This window comes from Carassius auratus, unplaced genomic scaffold (genome assembly GCF_003368295.1).
Source record: "Carassius auratus strain Wakin unplaced genomic scaffold, ASM336829v1 scaf_tig00020493, whole genome shotgun sequence".
Classification (NCBI taxonomy): Eukaryota; Metazoa; Chordata; class Actinopteri; order Cypriniformes; family Cyprinidae; genus Carassius; species Carassius auratus.
This window is the reverse complement of record NW_020525031.1, coordinates 645,916-663,942: the sequence shown is the minus strand read 5'-3', so window position 1 is coordinate 663,942 and position 18,027 is coordinate 645,916. Positions and strand designations below refer to the sequence as shown.

Below are 18,027 nucleotides of genomic sequence, written 5' to 3'. Positions count from 1 at the left end.
AAAATCCCGAGACTTTTCCGAAGGGATCCGATCCTGAGAAAACCAAGGTAGAGCGCAGAGACGGGAGCCGCTGTTTCCAATTCACCATCGCAGAAGAACCCATTTCATTTCGTTTATTTTTCGTAACCATTCGTAATTTCAGCGATGGCACCGGGATACTGACATTAATGGCGAATTCCCGAGCAAAGAATCGGGTCACTGCCATGTGTGATACATCTTTTTTGCGCCTTACATCAGAGACCTTACCAGGCTTGTGCATTTTAAATATATAGGGCGCTTACATGTACTGTGTACATGTCTCCTCATAGAATGACTACAGTAGACAACGCTGATGCCAATGGATATACAGAGCGATGATGCGTGATAAAGCGGATTTATTCCCGTCGAAGATAAGATGTGTAACGTTATCGGTGTGACGTGGGAGAAAATGTCTTTGGCTCCAGCCAGAAAATGAAGATGGGAAGAAGCGCCTTGTCCTGTAGCCCAGTAGCGAGAGCCAGTCGTTATTTACACATCTAAATCAGCGCAGAAGATAATGATACTGACGCTGTATCTCAGGATTAAACGGTACCACAAAACACATCAGAAATAGAGTATTTGTGCTATTAAACTCTGCTTGATTTAGTCACCGTGTGATGGGAATATACCGCTAAGGCTTGGCCTAGCTTTATGGAAAACCCGAAGACATGACATGCACACGAAAAAAGAGGAAACGATATTTTTTTGTTTTTTAAAACCCGTATGTGTGTAATATTTCAGCTTCTGGCATAATATTGTTTAAACCGTTCAGCAAAATACTTCCCAGTGAAACAGATTTTCTTTCTGTTTTTCAGACTTGACCATCCCCTGTATTAATTAATTAATTAATTGCTATCATTATACTTTTTTATTCTCTGTTGTTCATAAAGGACGTCGAGGTTCATCTTGGATTACAATTTGGATTCATGTGCGATTCCTTGAACGCGGTGTGTCGGGTCGAAAAAAAACGTATTTGCACATTTTTGTGTATGTTTTTGTTTTTTATTTATTTTTATTTTTTATATATTTACAACAAGCTCCCGTTAAGGCCTACCACTGAGACAAGATCCATTGCCTGGAGGAAGATCGAGAATTATAGGTAAGAGCTCCATCACATTATGACTCTCCTATTTGATGTTTATCATATTATCAGGCTACCTACCTATAAAATTTGGGACACGAGTGATCGAGTATTTAAATAATAAACAACAACAAAAATTAAAATAAAATGACTCTCGTCATGACGCATACTATGTAGGCTACTGAAGTGAAATGCAGGCCTGTTTTATGCATTTATTTCATTGTCCCTCATGCAAATGCGCGCGCGCGCGGAACAAGACACACACAGAGAGAGAAAGAGTGAGAGAGAGGAAGAGACGCCGTAGTTCTTCATAATATACAATGATAACCATGCAGGTCACAATGCTCAGCACTTCCAAGAAGACGTGTCTTGGGACTGTAGGCTATATGCGCGCTGACAGTGTCCATACGGGTCATTTGCGTTTTTGCGTATTGGCTGTGCGGGTCACGTCATTAGTTCTAGGTGATTCATTATTTTTATGTTCTTTCATGTGTTTGAAGGAAAACAATCGACAACGCACGCGCTGTAAAAGAGGCTCCAGTTCAATAAACGATTCATGTATATTGTAGCGCATCGCCAAGCGCACCGATAGCCCACATGAAGATGATGGAGATAAGCAGAAAACGTTTTTATAAGAGTTAAGCATGAACGACGGGATCTCTCTTTGTCGTATTAAAACGATATGTGGGAGAGTCGAAATGATTCCGGCTCGTTTGGTTGGTGAATTCCGCGTCGCCTCCTCCCACCGAGACCACGGTAACGATATTCACTGCTGTTGCTATCCAGCCTTCTACCTCCAACCAACTCCCTTTACATCTGACTCCTCCCAACGACATCGAAGGCCTTCTCACTTTTACTGCGAGATAAGAGCACACCAAACCTCTGGAGGGAAATATCATAGACTCTTATTCTATAAATAATAGAACATAATGATAACCCAAGGGTTGACAACTGTAATAAATGTAATAGAGCTAAAGGCTTTCCTTAAGGAAAATTTTCCGAAGTCTGTGAAAAATATTCCTTTTTATTGAATATTTGTCTGACAAAAAGTCTATTTGGATTTTAAATCTTGTAATTATAAAATATTACTCAACCATTATGTAAAACACCCTTAGGATGACTGTACACTTGGGGCAAAATGTATCACAATTGAATAATTTTCAGCATGTCATTACCTCTTTCTTTACTCTTATGATTTTGTTTATATACAGTGACAGGTAGCTTACAATATTGGTACAGGTAGGCCTATATAAAGATATATAAAGATTTAGGCCTCACTAAATCTTTGTGATTTGGGGACATTTACACATCTATCTTAAATGTATTCATTCGCTGAGATTAGCACTTTCTTTCACAGGGAACCTGTACAATAATTTGAGAAGTAATATGCCTAAAAATATATGTGACAATAGCAATAAATATGTAACATTCTTAAAAAAAAAAAAAAAAAAACTTTTTGGCATTGCACATAATAAACTTATGGGCTAGAGTAATGGCAATAAATGGGTGTTAAAGCAAGTATTGTGTTGCTATATACTGAGAAAACAAAATTAAAAGGGCCTTAATTTTAGTAGTACCATTCCACACAATAATGGATATTTAAATTCATTAGATTATATGATGGCCAGCAGACAAGTTATCAAAATATATAGCTTACATTCCCCACTCAGTATCTGATAGACTGTTTATCAAAGGGCCTATCAAAGAATTGAGGAGAAAAGGAGGGTACATTCTTCTTTAATGAGCAAATTAAACTTTCAGCTTCCCTCTTTGGAATGTGAACATGTCTATTTTCACTAGAGCTGAGAAAATAGAGATAGGTGAACACTCACTTATGTAGGAAACAGCTAACAGTACCAGATTTGACACATCCAAATAAGCTACATTCTTGTTTAGCCCTTTACTTCAAAGAACGAAACACGAGTGCATTAGCATTTACTGTGGGAAATGCAAATCATCATCTTTGGACCGTAAAGATGTAAACACTCCCCCCATACCAGGTCACTTAACCACCTTTTATTTCAAGTGAAAAATGTGACATAAGCACTTGCAAAACAGTTGTTCAGGCATCATATTCCTTTTTCTTTGCATAAAGGTAAGGTTCAGTGACACGCATGTAATAAGTTACATGGCTTAATATTCATCATATTTAAAATTACATTGTCATCATTAGACTGTTTCTACCTAAATGTTGCTACAATTGAAAACATCTTCAGAACAATAACAATGCTTAGACTACCTTTCTGAATCTGAATCACAGTGAAACTGCCAGGTCAATTAACGCCTGTAACTGACGTAAAGTGGTGCAATTTGTAAACTGGTTACAACGGGTTGTCATGATAAGGTTGTGACAATTTATCTTCTCTGTGACAGAAACATTCACTTCAATCTCTGTTCTGGCTGATTATTCCTCATGAGTGACACTTTCCATCTCAGCTCACCTCAGCGCATACAATTCTGAGTTGCATTCAGGCTTACAAAGACACATACACCGCACAAGGCAGAAGGACCCTGTAGCCTAGCAACAAGCAGCTGTAATTGCTGTGACACAAGTGAATTAGTGTTTCTGCTCTAAAACAATGGGTCGGCGCAGTTCTATCTCCTGTTGGACTAAGGTACTCAGTGGTTTTGTCATCAGCTGGCACCTAAGTTTAGCTTTCTCTCTACCAGAGGCTGTTAGTCGGTGAGAGTTAGCACAAATGGCTCTTTAAATGCTGCCAATAGCACCACAGCAGGTGGAGGTATACACCTGAATTCATGGATCAATGCTCTTTCACACTGAGAGAGGGGGATAATGCTAGCTTGGCTGTTCTACGCCCCAGCAGGGGATGTATTTGTTTGGCAGGGGTATATGCCCTCATCTAAATACCATCAACTGGGCCGGAGTCTGCTCTTTCGGCATGTGGGTGCAAATGAGAAAGTCTGGGTTAGGTGGAACTTCCAGAAACATTAGAGGAAAGTGGGCCCAAATTATTCATGCTGTATCTATATAGTTAGTTCTAGATTTCACTATCACTATATATATATATGCTAAAGCATTGTCTTGAAGCTCCGTTGCCGCCTGCAAATGCAGATTAACAAAGATTTCCAGTCCCGCTAACACATTTTTATTGCCCCCAGCTCCCCACACCCTTTGCCCCCGCATCCCCGGTCCACATGCCTATACTCTACACATAAAAAGTGATCTGCTGTAGCCTAGCAACAATGAGGTAATTACCATGAAAGACTAGTTGCTGGCATGCCATGTAGCATGTGTTGGAAACAGCTGATCTGCTCGGCACTAAGGGGGAAGCAGAAGATGTTCCTCAGCATGTTACAGCAGATGCTTACCGGAGCCCTGATAATCACATTCAGCAAACTATTGATTGATCAGTTTACTGATGGCGGAAACAAAATACCTTTGGCGTAAAGTGCTCTTTTTTCCCATTCTTTCTGTAGCTCTTTTATAGTATTTTACATTTGGTGAAAGCACTCATAGTTAGGAAAAAGATGAAATGTATTGTTTAAAGAATTGTTTTGTGTGCATTACTTTAGAGATAACTTTTTAATTGATGTAACATGCTCCGTTTGATGTATTATTATTTAAGAATGGGAACATGAAGATTAGATTTCTTTGATTTTCATTTATCATTGATATTTAATATTATTTATAAGAGTGAATGCATGTGCAATTAGTTAGAGATGTGAATTAATTAACATAACAGAATGATTATTTATGAAACATAAACTGTAGCTATTGCCTAACAGGTATTACAACACGTGTCTTAAGAAATCACATCTGTTTCAGTATGTTTACATGGAAAGTTAAGAATCACGCTGCAGCAGATTTTTGCATATCCGAGGCGCATTCTTTATCATTTTGACACAATGTGAAACCAAATCAGTATGCAAACGCTCTTTAGTAGCGTACGCAGATTGTGCACACCGCTGTGCAACACAACCACATTATCTATGTCAAATTTGGACTTTCCGTTGAATCAATTTTTTTTTCTGTTTTAAACATGGGCTATAGATTAGTCTAGTGACTGTTGCACTGTCTTGCTTCGGTTTCAGCGTCTCACGCAAGTTCGGGATGTTGTGTTGAAATTTTAAAATATGTTTAATATGTTATGTTACAAATTTCTCAACTCTGCGTTATTTTCCATTCCGCTTTTTGTGTTCACAACCCATTATTATTTATTTTTGCCTGGAATGCAGGCCTTTAAAGTGCTTGTAAACATACTGACAGTCCAGTGAACAGCAATAAATCAGCTATTTATTAATAAATTGCTATTTGTCTCATCTTTTACTTTGGGGATAATAAACTAGCATTAATGTAGTTTGAAATCTAAACATTTCTGGTACAAATAACATAATTTTAACGTGATTAATAGGTTTTTCTGGATTTTTTTATTTTCCAGTTTTTTCATATACATTTGACCAATGGTGTGTTTCCACACATTGTAAATAAAACCACATTATCCTAATTGATTGTTATGCTTTATAAAGTGTTATTTGCAGTTTTTGCCTAATTACAGTAGATTAGATTCAACTTTATTGTCATTGCACATGTAAGGTACAAGGCAATAAATTGCCATAGTTCTAGAGTTACTGTTTTTATTCGGCACCAGTAGTATGCTGTTGTATTTGTGTGGTCTCCTCAGCACTCCAAGAGCTACATATATTTTTATTTGCAAGAAAAAAAAATACTTAAAATATATTGTAGTGGTATTGAGAAAAATCTCTCTCCTTCCAGCATCAATAATACTCTCACACTTCTTGACCTAAAAATCTTTCTCTTAGGAAATACCAAAATGCTATACCTTTGCCAAAAGTCCGTAGTGTCTGTGGCCTTTAAAGACCAGCATTTGTTTGTGTGAGAAAACAAGAGTTACAAATGTTTTGTTTTTTGTTCATAGGTGTGGAGGCCAGAAGAGGTGGCACATTTGAAGGGGACGCTCCAAAGAGAACTGGACAAAAATGGGGCAATGCAGATCAAGCTTCTCTCCTTCCATTTGAGACACCAACGAAAGGCAACCACGAGGACGGACGACAGCTCAGCCGGAGGAGGCGGAGGTGGAGGAGGGAGTGGAGGAAGCGGGTGTAAAGGGGGCGTTGAAGGAGGAGGTGTGCGATTTGAGCAGAAAAAGGTATGGCCAACGGAAATGCAAGCAGCGACGGGCTTGGGAACCCCCTGGCGGCCGTGGTGTCCACTACAGGTGGCGTGATGGGTGGAGCACCTTCTTCAGCCGTGTCTACCTATGTGAAACTTGTCCTTCTGGGGTTGATCATCTGCATCAGCCTGGTGGGCAACTTAGTGGTATCCCTGCTGGTGTTAAGGGACAGAGCCCTACATAAGGCACCCTACTACTTTCTTCTGGACCTCTGCCTCGCCGACACCATCCGCTCTGCGGTCTGCTTTCCCTTTGTCCTGGTGTCTATCAAGAACGGCTCGGCCTGGACTTACAATGTGCTCAGTTGCAAGGTGGTGGCCTTCATGGCAGTCCTTTTTTGCTTCCATGCTGCCTTCATGCTGTTCTGCATTAGTGTCACACGCTACATGGCCATCGCCCACCACCGCTTCTACTCCAAGCGAATGACCTTCTGGACCTGTGTGGCAGTGGTATGTATGGTCTGGACACTGTCAGTCGCCATGGCGTTCCCACCCGTCTTTGACGTTGGCACCTACAAGTTTATCCGCGAGGAAGACCAGTGCATCTTTGAACATCGCTACTTCAAGGCTAATGACACTCTAGGCTTCATGCTGATGCTGGCCGTGCTAATCCTGGCTACACACGTGGTCTACATGAAGCTCCTGCTGTTTGAATACAAGCACCGAAAGATGAAGCCGGTCCAGATGGTTCCAGCCATCAGCCAAAACTGGACATTTCATGGACCTGGAGCCACAGGACAGGCGGCTGCAAACTGGATAGCAGGGTTCGGCCGTGGCCCAATGCCTCCCACTTTACTGGGCATTAGGCAGAACTTGCACAACCAGAACAGACGCCTGTTAGGCATGGAGGAGTTTAAGGCAGAGAAGCAGCTTGGCAGGATGTTCTATGTCATCACCTTGTTTTTTCTGGTGCTCTGGTCCCCGTACATTGTGGCCTGTTACTGGCGGGTCTTTGTGAAGGCATGCACCATCCCACACCGGTATCTTTCCACCACCGTGTGGATGAGTTTCGCCCAAGCGGGCGTGAACCCCATCATCTGCTTTTTCCTCAACAAGGACCTGAAAAAGGGCCTTCTGGCCCACCTGCCTCCCTGCTGTAGAACTCCACCTCAACTACCCCGTGAGCCTTACTGTGTCATGTGAAGATGAGTGTTTATTCATAATGTTTTTTTTTCTCTTTCTCTCTTCTGGATGGTCAGAGATTTGACAGCCAGGGGGAGGGAAAAAGAAGTCTTTAAAGATGGAGACGTGGATGAACTTTAAGAGCTGTTGTGGCCTTTGATTCAGTATTAAGATGCTTTAAAAGGGTGGATGTCACGGAATAAGCATCTACTGTCACTTTAATGATTTTAAGGGAGAGATAGGCTCTACTCTAATGTGTGGTTTGGTAAATCAATTCTGAACAGGTTCGAGGAACCGTATGTTTTGCATTAGGGTGGTACAAATCAACCAAACTGGTCTATTTTATGGTGAATGTATGAAGGCTATATCAAATGGCTTCTCATGATCGATCTCAGCAAACATTACCATTTGATTTGGCTCAAAATCTGTATCCCTTTACCAGGATCCTGAGGGCCTTGAATTAAAGATTTACAAAAAATATTGTTCATGCCTTGTGAACAGCTGCGCTCCTGGCAGAATAATTGATATTATTTGAACTACTGATTCATAAATGCTCCACGTGCATGTGTTTTACCTTAACTTTAAGGCAAAAAACTTGAGATTAAACTACTTTTAAGAATGAGTGCCAAGCTTAAGCCTCTAGGACTGAATGAGGCTGACAAAAAAAAAAAAGAAAAAAAAGAGAGGGAGTTCCTAAAATTTATGCTAATTGGTTGCTAATGCTAATCCTTCCTGTGTCTCCATCAGGCAGGAATTAAGATGCTCATAAAAGTGTGTATACAAAAGCAACTTCCAGAACAAATAATGTTTTTCCTCCCAAGTTGATTCAAAGGGATTGTATATGAAAGGAGCTGGATGAAAATATGAATCTTTGTGAAATATGGCCTATTCAGGTTTGTAGGTGCTCTTTCCCTGAGTAACATTTTCAATGAAATGTATTGTTTTTTATTCGTCTCTTTATCTCTTTCAACTCTGTTTACTCATTAATTTTTAAAATATTTTCTAGCATTGCACAAAATAACTCGTGCCCTTATCATTTCCATTACAGGTCTGAATATATGACTAGTCTTACAATATTCAGACCAAGAAAAAGTGAAGTCTTTTACTGTAAGTGGTCTCATTTTGTGAAGAGACAGTTCAGGATTGAGAGAAAATACTGATCTGTTAATAGTGTACTACGGTTAAACCAACTGATCATTTATCCTTCCAAACGATTGCACAGAAAGTGCTGTAGAGGAGAAGTTACTTAGTCTTTTGCGTCTTGAATTACTTAAATGAAAGTTTACTAGCTTATTGGATCTGGACAAAATCAAAATGTTTTTAATATGGATTTTCATACATGTATCTTGGACGGTAATTAATTTAGCCTTTACATTTTCAATCATATGTCAGTGAAAGTTGGTTGCAATCGAGGTATTTTAGTCTACTTGTGTTACATACTAACACATGTTGTTGGATTCCTGAAAAGAAGAAGTTGGTCAGGTAGTAAGGAGGAACCTTAAGTTAAAAGTTTGTGCTGGACTGAAGTCAGACGACAGTGTGATTCGGCCTCATGTTTAGCCGAATTATTTTTTTAAAATCTAATTTTAATCTTGTAATAAAAATATGAATGTGTTTGAGATAAGGAAAAAAAACATGTAAGCTGGTAATGGAATGTTAAGATTTATTCTTTCAAGTATTCCATTTCATTAGGAGCTAACAAGTGGGTGAACTAAATTCCGGAATCCGTTTGATGTCGAATTAATTTCCATTAATATTTTGCACACAACTCAAGAAATCATTGATCAGCCACATGATTTCTCTGGAATATTTTGACTTGAATCAGAATGCTGACCAATGCAGACAGGACAGATTGTAATATTTCTTTGAATGTTCAATGAGATCTCTCTGTAGGGTAGGCATGGAATTGGTCGGAGTGATCAGACTTTCTTTTTCTAAAACCTGTCTTTGCTAGAACAGAAAAACAGCAGAAGAACACCTATGATGAACAGAAGAAGAGGAATAGTTCTTTCTGTTATCTGCATTTTATGCCTTACTCCATTACCAAGGTTTAATGTTACCAATGCAAGAATGATCTGAAAGCTGTATGCATATATAGACAACAATAAATCTCACAAAAACATATGCTGGGGAAAACACAACACTGTGTATTTGTGGATCATCAGAGGACACATCTTGCTGCCCATCACAAACCTAAGGGTTGTGGGCAAGAAGACAGCTGCTTCGGCTGTGCTATTGAAATTGTGAACTGAGACACGCGGGAGTGTACAATTTTGCTCAGTTCTCTGGAGAGACTTGAATTTGCGAAAAAGTAAAAAAAAAATCACAAAGAGACGCTGATTTTCCGTGGAATTAAAAGGAACTTCTTGGATTCTTAAGGATTTCTTTGAGACTTTTTTTCTTCTTCTTGTCTTTGGGTTGGGATCGGGGTGGGGGACAGTATGTGAATGACCGTTTGGGCTATTGTTGTATTCACCTGTGAATAGGAAATCGCTTGGGTCGGTGTTGGGTGAAAAGGATGTGATTTTGTAACGAGCAAAAATGCCTGGTAGAACATTTTTAGTTGCTTCAGGCATCTTATCTTTTGTAAAATAACTGTGAACCTCTGTGTAATTTCATGTGTATTATATGGACAACGCACTAACTTCAAGTGGGGGGTGGAGAGAGGGGTGGGGTTATGGCCCTTGGTCATCATCATTTTACCACGCATGTGTGTGTGAGTGTTTACGCTGAGTATGAGTGTGTGGACAGAACTGGGTACTCATGAGGAACAAAGCAAAGGCGAAAGGTCAGACATACAGCGTCTGATATCAACCACTCCTGTAGCTGATCCACTAAAACTTCACATTTTCAATGTGACAACACAACTGTAAAGATTACGAAGAGCTGAGCCTTAAATAAAACATAATGTTGATTCAGATCAACAGGGAATATGGATCATAACCAACACTCAAAAAGGAATACTTTCTTTGTTTTTGTTACCACATTTTGACACCTACATTAAAACAGACAATGTTTGGCTGTTACAGTGATTGTTAAATATAAATGAATCATTTTGTTTAAAAAAAAAAAATTAATTAGAAATATGTGGCTAATGAATGTTGATATTCAAGTTGCTCCTTGGATTTTAAACACCAGTCGACTATTTCGTTTAATCAGTACATTTTTTATATCTGCAATTCTATAACACTACAGCAAAACTTTTGTGTACGAAGAATTGCATACTTTTAGTTAAACAAATAAAATTGCATAAAGAAAGAACCCCAAATGTATTAAGGTAAATCTATGACATCCATTTTCAAAAAATGAGTTTGAGTTTAATTATTCAAAACAATGCACCTAATTTAGCAGGCAAAAACATATAATTTTTTTCAGTGTATGGAAAGATGTATTAATACCTGTGTCTTAATTTTTTGCCTTTTATAGTAAATATCAATTGTGCCTGATTTGATCATAAAGTCATCTGTCTGTTTAATCTCTAGTAATTGCCAAATTATAATATATGAACATGAATGAGTGTGAGATTTTATCATGTCATCTCACTGAAATGCTGAAAGAATGAAAAAAAAAATCCTATAGAACAGCCTTAGGATATAAAAAGCCACTCATTCAGCTAACTATTACAAGAGCAGTAGACAGCAACTATCCATCATGGAATGAAATTCATGGGAGTGAAATTTTAGTTGAGCAACTCGGGAGTCGTTTATTTGTGAATGCATGATGAATGAAGGGGCTAAAGGAAAAACTGCGGGAGGGGGGACGTGAGTCAGCTTTCAGATATCTTGATCTGTAAAACAACAGGAGGTTTTTTTTTTTCTCAACATGACAATAAAAGTTTACTTTTGTTGCATTTTTGACTAATGTTGTGTGACCTTTACTCAGTGCAGTAAGAAACTATCCTGCCCTTTCCCTGACACCTCAGGTTCACACGCTTGGATTATGAGTTGACCTTTGACCTTAATCTGCCCGATATCTATGGTTCATGGTCCACAATGTAGAGGGACCAGAGTAAGTCAGTAAAACTAAACTGAATGGACATTTCTCAATTTAGATAAACTTCACATCAGATTTTCAAGTGAAAACAAATATGTTCATTCAGATCCTCACACTGTTCCTCTGATATTTCCAATTACAGAATATTTGCATGAGGATCTAATAACATCATATTGTAGCAGGCTGACGTCTCGGTAATATTGTAATCTAAAGTTGACAGAGAGGTTCCACAGGAGTTCAACTGTGCAGTGATGAGCAGCATGCGGTGGATGAACATTGGTCCACTCGGCGTGAGATTGGCCACGGTTAGATGCTCAGACCATATGTGTGAGGTCAACTGATTAATGTTTGCCAGTCTGCACTTAGTGAGGTTTGATCCACAGCAAATCCAATAAAGACAACCACTCGATCGCAGACTCATGGTAGACTTAAAGAGGACAATATCATAGTTTATTTAGGTTCTACAGAGGAGAAGTGGGAAAAGAGGTATGGATATATACGTGAACAGAATGATAGCAGGAAGGAAGACTTAAACAACAGAGAGAGAGGCAGCGACAAGAAAAAGTGCTGGCCTGGAGGAATCTCGCCTCCTCATGGGAGGTTAAAACTGAGCTGACTGTCTCTCTCTGGCCCAAGCTGGGGATTCGGGCCACAGATCAAGCGAGGCCAGATGACTCTATCTGTAAGGTTCTACTGCAGCCTTTCCCATATTCACTAGAACTTTAAAAGAAAATTGAAGTACAATCTTTTCTGATCCATATTTCTAATAAAAACTGTTTATAATAAGAACCTTCACATGGTTATCTGTATAATTATCACAACCTTTAGACCTTCTGATGATTTTTGTCGTGTGTTACTCCCTTGTTGCCATTTCATCTGTAAAAATGTGGTTTACGGTAAACCAAAGGCGTTATGAATACAATAGCACCATCTGGTGGCAAATCTAGACATTTACATATACCGGTAAACAACATTCTTGAAGAGAGACTACATATTACTCCACAGTCCATACACTATCAAATGTAAAATTGTATTTGCTTAAAGGGTTACTTCACCCCAAATTTAACATTTTGTCAGTAATCACTTACACCCATGTCGTTCCAAACCCGTAAAAGCTTTGTTAGTCTTCGAAACACAATTTAAGGTATTTTGGATGAAAACCGGGAGGCTTGTGACTTGTCCCATAGATTGTCCCAAAGCATAAATACACGTTGAAAACCTATCCTTGTGTGTGTTTTTGTAATAGACATTGTGCATTTAATTAGTCAACAACCATTAATCAATGCACTAATATGACAAAAAAAATTGCCTGTGGTGTTCCTCATTTTTAAGATACTTGAAAAAAGCCTGTGCTAAATGAATAAATGTACTTTTTTATTTTTATTTTAGGTAAATCCCTCTCTACACAGAGAACTGAAGAACAGCCACCATCATCCAGCCCATACTGCTCCTAAAGGAAGACAAAAGTTAAGATTTCTCTGTTAAAATGAAACAGACCAAAGAAGAAGAATGTTTTAGCAATCTAAAGAACCTAATTCCATCACAATGCATTGGTGATATCTGCATCTTTCATCACAGTGTTAAATATCTTACCTTTAAAGAACTCAGATCACAGAGGGATCCCATGAACGTGCAGTTGTCTGCCTTGCTCATTGTCGAGTGAATTCAAAAAGACACACGAAACAATCCGTTTTTATTAAGACCCCTAGATGTCAGGATCAAAAGAAGTTAATACCCACTTATCTGTTGTCAGTTTAGGTGCAATCACTGTTGCTTAGATAGGCAACTGTAAATAATTACGCCAAATCTATACCAATGTGGCTTCCTATTGCCTAAATGATGAATTTCTGAGCTCACTTTTTAACGATTGACTTAAACATAGGGTGACAGGTAGTCTATACTATCTCAGACAACCTCATCTTTTATGCTCACAAATACAGTACATGGGAAATGTGCAAACATTTCTAATGCAGTTCTTTAAAAAAAATTATTTAACAATTTACCAGTTAGCATATTGATGTTGCATACTTGCCTGGTTACAAATTAGCCTACTACATTTCTTTAGGAATTATACTATAAATTAAATATGAATTTAACATGATGCATATTTAAAGGCTGATACAGTTTGAGTCATACTTTAGATTTTAAGTCAGACAAGGAATCTGACAAAAAGTGTATAAAGCTATAAGTGCATTGAACTTTCAGTAGTATTATTTAAAATGTGTGCGAAGTACAAAAAAAATAATCATTAAAAAATACCGACCTGTAGTGCTTTTTGAGTAAGGGCATTTATATTGAAATAATAAATTAGAATGTCATGGAAAAGTTCATTTCAGTAATTCAACTCAGATTGTGAAACTCGTGTATTAAATAAACTGAATGCACACGGGTTTCACAATTTGAGTTGAATTACTGAAATAACCTAACTTTTCCATGACATTCTAATTTATTGAGATGCATTTGTACTTGGTAGACATAAAGGCAGGATGACTTAAAAATGAGCTTTTGCTAATATTTTTTTTTATTATTATTATTTCCATTTACTAAAGAAGCATGTTCTAATAATTTAAATAAAATATAATGCTGTGTTTTAAGGGCTTATTCGTGACATTTTGGAAGTGAAACTTTTTTCCACGATATGGCCTAATAGTCTCAGCTTCAGCCCTCACGCCCTCTGACCGTGGTCTGAAGGTCTGGTTACGCAAGACGATTGGCCTAAACACGATTTAAGCAATTGAAAAGTTTTCTTCACATTTGATTACTAAATCTCAGAGAAGCAAATTAAATCAAGATGACTTTGAATTGTCTTAACAGAGCTGTGGCGATCAGCAAATACACAGATGGAGCAACAGAATGATGCGGAGGTGACCCGAGAGAGGAGGCAGATGAGATATAGGAGCTACCGTCTCTCTCTCCCAAAGGTGTTGTGCAGGATTCAAGCAGGGATGGTGGATCCTGGACTCCAAAAACTGGACATCAAACCTTGTCAGAAGTACCCCACAGTTTCTCAAATGCCCAGAACATCAAAACCATGGGGAAAATGATTAATGTTTCCCAATGATAAAATGTGGACCGATTTACTGCACATTTTGCTTGTATGCAATATATATAAATTATTTTAATACATTGTAAATGTAACAAAAGAAAAACTGTCACATATTTAACATCAACAACTACCCGACGGTGGTGGTATTTGCAGCTCAACAACTTTTGCCAGTTAAGACCAAGTGTCATGACTATCAAGTGGTTCCTCATGGTCTTGTGTGCTTGTAAAAGGGAAATGCAAAAGGTTGACACACATCCTGCTTAAGAGCTTATTAGAGGAAGTGAACTTCACTCACAATAGTTCAGTTAGCAGTCAAAGGTACAGATCAGAAACTAAATAACAGCAAAAGGACACCTGATGGCTGTATTGTTTTTTGTTTCTTACAGAATGAATGGATCAGAATGGCTTGATCATGTTTGCATACAATACCTTGGGTTTGTTTAGTCATTGGCAAGTCAGACCTCATTGGACTGCTTTATACAAACAGCCTTTGATAAGTATTTTATTCTCCATTCACAAAAATAATTTTTGATGGTCAGTAAAAAAAAACAAAAAAACAACAGCTGAAAATTCAAGGTATACAACTTCCCTGAATAAAAAGACATTCAAAAGTCAAAGTCCAAAATGATGGACCAAAAGCAAGTGCAGCAGAACAGCAGGAATCAGCCATCAGTATGTACATTTGTGTGCATCCAGCAGGGTACTTTTTTTGTTTTAAAACAGTCACCCCTGTATTGGTCAAAACTCCTCTGGTTCGCCCACCTCATCCTCGGGGATTACAAAACCATCCTGTTTAAAGACAGAAAACCACAGAACTCAGCGGGCTGAAGACAGTTTAGCATGAGACTTTCTTTAAAAACACTGATTGACACTTACATCTGTGGCGTACAGAATATCCACAATCTTTTGCAGTGAAGGATCACCCTCACCCTCTTTCTCTTGGCAGATGAGCTCAATGTTTCTCAGTTTGCCAAAGTAGAAATCCCGTTCCTTTTCCATGTCAGCAATAGTAGCCTTCAGGTCATTTATCTGCTCAGATGAGCGCAAGCAAAGAATAACATACATTTTTATATAACAACAATAAACTTATCATCATCATTAATAAAATAATATCTATAAAAAATATTTTGTATAAAGTCTTACCATCTGAGTAAGTGCTCCTTTCTCTTCATCGCCGCCGCCTGTTCCTGCGCCTCGCGTTGGAGCTGGAGCTGCCTTTGGTGCAGATTTGGGTGCTGTGGCTGAACGCTGTGGAGCTGAACATCACAACCACATCCATCACCTTGCTATACATGCTCATCAACCTGCCTTAAGAATAAGGATCTATTCTAGCTTCAAACTGACTAACTGAATAAATTAAATGGTTGCATTTCATATATATTGAAGCTGATATAAAAAAAAAAAGACACTTAAAAATAACACACCAGCAAATGCCGTAGACCCAAAATTGAACCCCATGACTGTTCTTTTAAAAATGTGCAGCACTTGGAAATGAAGGAATCACCATAATGTGAGAAAAATGCCCAGAGGTGAAGCAACATTGTACCATGTGCTTGAACTAAAACTGACAGTTCTCAATTTCTTACCAACAGGGGCCATAGGCTTGACTGCAGGTGTGACGCCTGTGTCTGAAGCGAAGAGAAAAATCCATGCACAGGCAACGTAAGGGTCCAGTTATTCTCACACATGTGCTGTGTGACTGGGTCACACCCACATATTTTGGGGTCATAATCCATAACAGCTGCAGCTGTCATGCACCTGTTAGCATTAGGACAGCTAGCTTCCGACAATAACGCAAGTCTCCATGAACTATATAACTATATACACCCAAAAAGACTGATATGTTGATAATTATTTATTTAAATTATTAACCATTATATAAATATTAGTAGTAGATTTATATGTTTTTTTTTATTAGGATAAACCTTAGAAAGGCTGCAATGGTACTGAGAACTTCCTGTTGGTTCTTTCTCTTTACCTGAGCTGGGTTTCTTTGGCTTGCTAGCTGTAGCTGCTGCTGGACTCTGACTGGAGGGCATTTCATGTCCCTGCCGAGCTGCCACCGGATCATATTCCTTTCCATCATAATTTGCATCGAAGAACTTCTTAAACCATTGCACAAACTCAAAGTTATCCTGGAACTTGCCCTTCACAAGCTTGTCAACAGGAATAATCTGCACGGAGACATAGAATGTTTTAAAATAGCAAGTAAAAAAAGTAGTTACACTTCACATTGTAATTCTAAATATATTTTGTCTATCAAAATGGATGATTGTGATTTGTGTGCTAATGAATTTAACAGGTTGACATACTTTGCTAACACCCATCTTTTTGAAGCTGCCTTGAAGGAGTTTGAAGTTATGGATATATTCGTGCTCAAGTTTGGCCTGGAATTTGACTTTCTTCATCGGAATACATGACGGGAACAGCATGTCCATGAACTGACAGTAAGCAGCACCTTAAAACGCATTAATAAAGACACAGTCAGCAAATAATAAAATAAAATAACAAAATAATTAGTAGAAAAAGAGTCACGCAGGTCCCAACCTACACAAAATCAGTTTTCACTCATCTTTTTCTATTCTCTCATTTAATTGTGATGACCGCTGACCCAGAAAAATTCAGCATGCAAATGGCAGTCATTATACAAGCCACTATTATTATATATAATCTTTATGGTCAAATTCCAAATTAAGCTTTATGTTTATCTTTTAAAACCCTGTCAGCAATGTAGTGGTGCTCAAGCTGGCAGTGTGAAGTGAAGAGGACAGACAGCTGGTCACTGACCTGAGCACAGTTGCTCGATCTTGGCATGGCTCATCTGTAAAGACTCGTTGATCCATGTGAGCATGTCATGGCGGCTGAGGTTTTCACTTGTCACCGATGTGGAGAACACGTTCACAGCCATGGCTGGGACAAAAACGATGATTTAAAGACTACGATACTTTTCCTCTGAAGCTGCTTTGAGAGGAAGAGAGGAAATAAGAAAAAAAAAAGAGAGTTAAAGCCTCATTTCCTTAAAAACATTCACACCCTTCAGTCCATCTACATCATTTTTACTTCCTACTTAATTTCAATTCAATGTGTGCCTGTATATTTATATCCATCTAAGAGTTTAAGGTCTGAATCTAGTACATTAACGTTACTTACGGAATAAAAATATATTTATTTAAAAAAAAAGTTAGGTTTCCGATTGAACGTTTCCTCTTTAACGTCAGTTAGTTTTCCACTAAGTTAATATTTAAGATTTTATTTGTAATAGTAGTTAATGTTCTAGTTATGTTTTATCCGTTGTGTTTTTAAATGTAACGTTAACGTTAAAACATTTAAATGATAACATTAGATAAATAAATAGGTACAGTCCGAAACTAAATGTAATAATAAATTATTGTTTTTCTGTACAGTAAAGTGTTTGTGTTGTGCGTGCGTGTCACAGATCAAATCAACGCCTTTATCTTACATTTTGTTCTGAAAGTCCAAACTATGATGGTTTGCGAGGGAACCGGGCAGCAGATTCACCGGCGTGCCGCTCGTAGAGTGCCGCTTCTGCAGCAGGCTGGAAAATGGGCTGTAAGCCTGCAACCACAGCAGCTTACAAACTATTCACAGATGTCA

General features: G+C 38.3%; 2 protein-coding genes across 6 annotated transcripts; one reads left to right on the top strand and one right to left on the bottom strand.

Annotated features, from left to right (window-relative positions):
• Window positions 1-10,291, top strand: LOC113076457 (probable G-protein coupled receptor 173). 3 transcript variants are annotated; one of them, XM_026249137.1, is made up of 4 exons: window positions 1-567; window positions 909-965; window positions 1,056-1,117; window positions 5,998-10,291. In XM_026249137.1, the coding sequence occupies exon 4, from the start codon at window positions 6,231-6,233 to the stop codon at window positions 7,392-7,394; it is 1,164 nt and encodes a 387-aa protein (XP_026104922.1). In that variant the 5' UTR covers window positions 1-567; window positions 909-965; window positions 1,056-1,117; window positions 5,998-6,230; the 3' UTR covers window positions 7,395-10,291. The 3 variants fall into 3 exon arrangements, with proteins under 3 accessions (XP_026104922.1, XP_026104921.1, XP_026104920.1); XM_026249136.1 differs by lacking the exon at window positions 909-965; XM_026249135.1 differs by having other exon boundaries at window positions 909-1,117.
• Window positions 10,292-14,459: 4,168 nt separating this feature from the next.
• LOC113076456 (microtubule-associated protein RP/EB family member 1-like) lies at window positions 14,460-18,027 on the bottom strand. 3 transcript variants are annotated; one of them, XM_026249131.1, is made up of 8 exons: window positions 17,873-18,027; window positions 17,200-17,370; window positions 16,725-16,870; window positions 16,391-16,586; window positions 15,999-16,040; window positions 15,556-15,668; window positions 15,289-15,441; window positions 14,460-15,201 (listed from the first exon to the last, which is right to left on the bottom strand). In XM_026249131.1, exons 2-8 carry the CDS (start codon window positions 17,318-17,320, stop codon window positions 15,151-15,153), a joined length of 822 nt encoding a protein of 273 aa, XP_026104916.1. In that variant the 5' UTR covers window positions 17,321-17,370; window positions 17,873-18,027; the 3' UTR covers window positions 14,460-15,150. The 3 variants fall into 3 exon arrangements, with proteins under 3 accessions (XP_026104916.1, XP_026104917.1, XP_026104919.1); XM_026249132.1 differs by having other exon boundaries at window positions 17,200-17,373; window positions 17,873-18,008; XM_026249134.1 differs by lacking the exon at window positions 15,999-16,040.

Excerpts from the sequence above, each read along its gene's own strand:
- LOC113076456 (XM_026249131.1), bottom strand. The coding sequence starts at position 17,320 with ATGGCTGTGAACGTGTTCTCCACATCGGTGACAAGTGAAAACCTCAGC. Across the intron at positions 16,871-17,199 it reads GATCGAGCAACTGTGCTCAG|GTGCTGCTTACTGTCAGTTC; the intron begins GTCAGTGACCAG and ends ATGCGTTTTAAG. Across the intron at positions 15,202-15,288 it reads ATATTCTGTACGCCACAGAT|GATGGTTTTGTAATCCCCGA; the intron begins GTAAGTGTCAAT and ends GTCTTTAAACAG.
- LOC113076457 (XM_026249136.1), top strand. The coding sequence starts at position 6,231 with ATGGCCAACGGAAATGCAAGCAGCGACGGGCTTGGGAACCCCCTGGCG.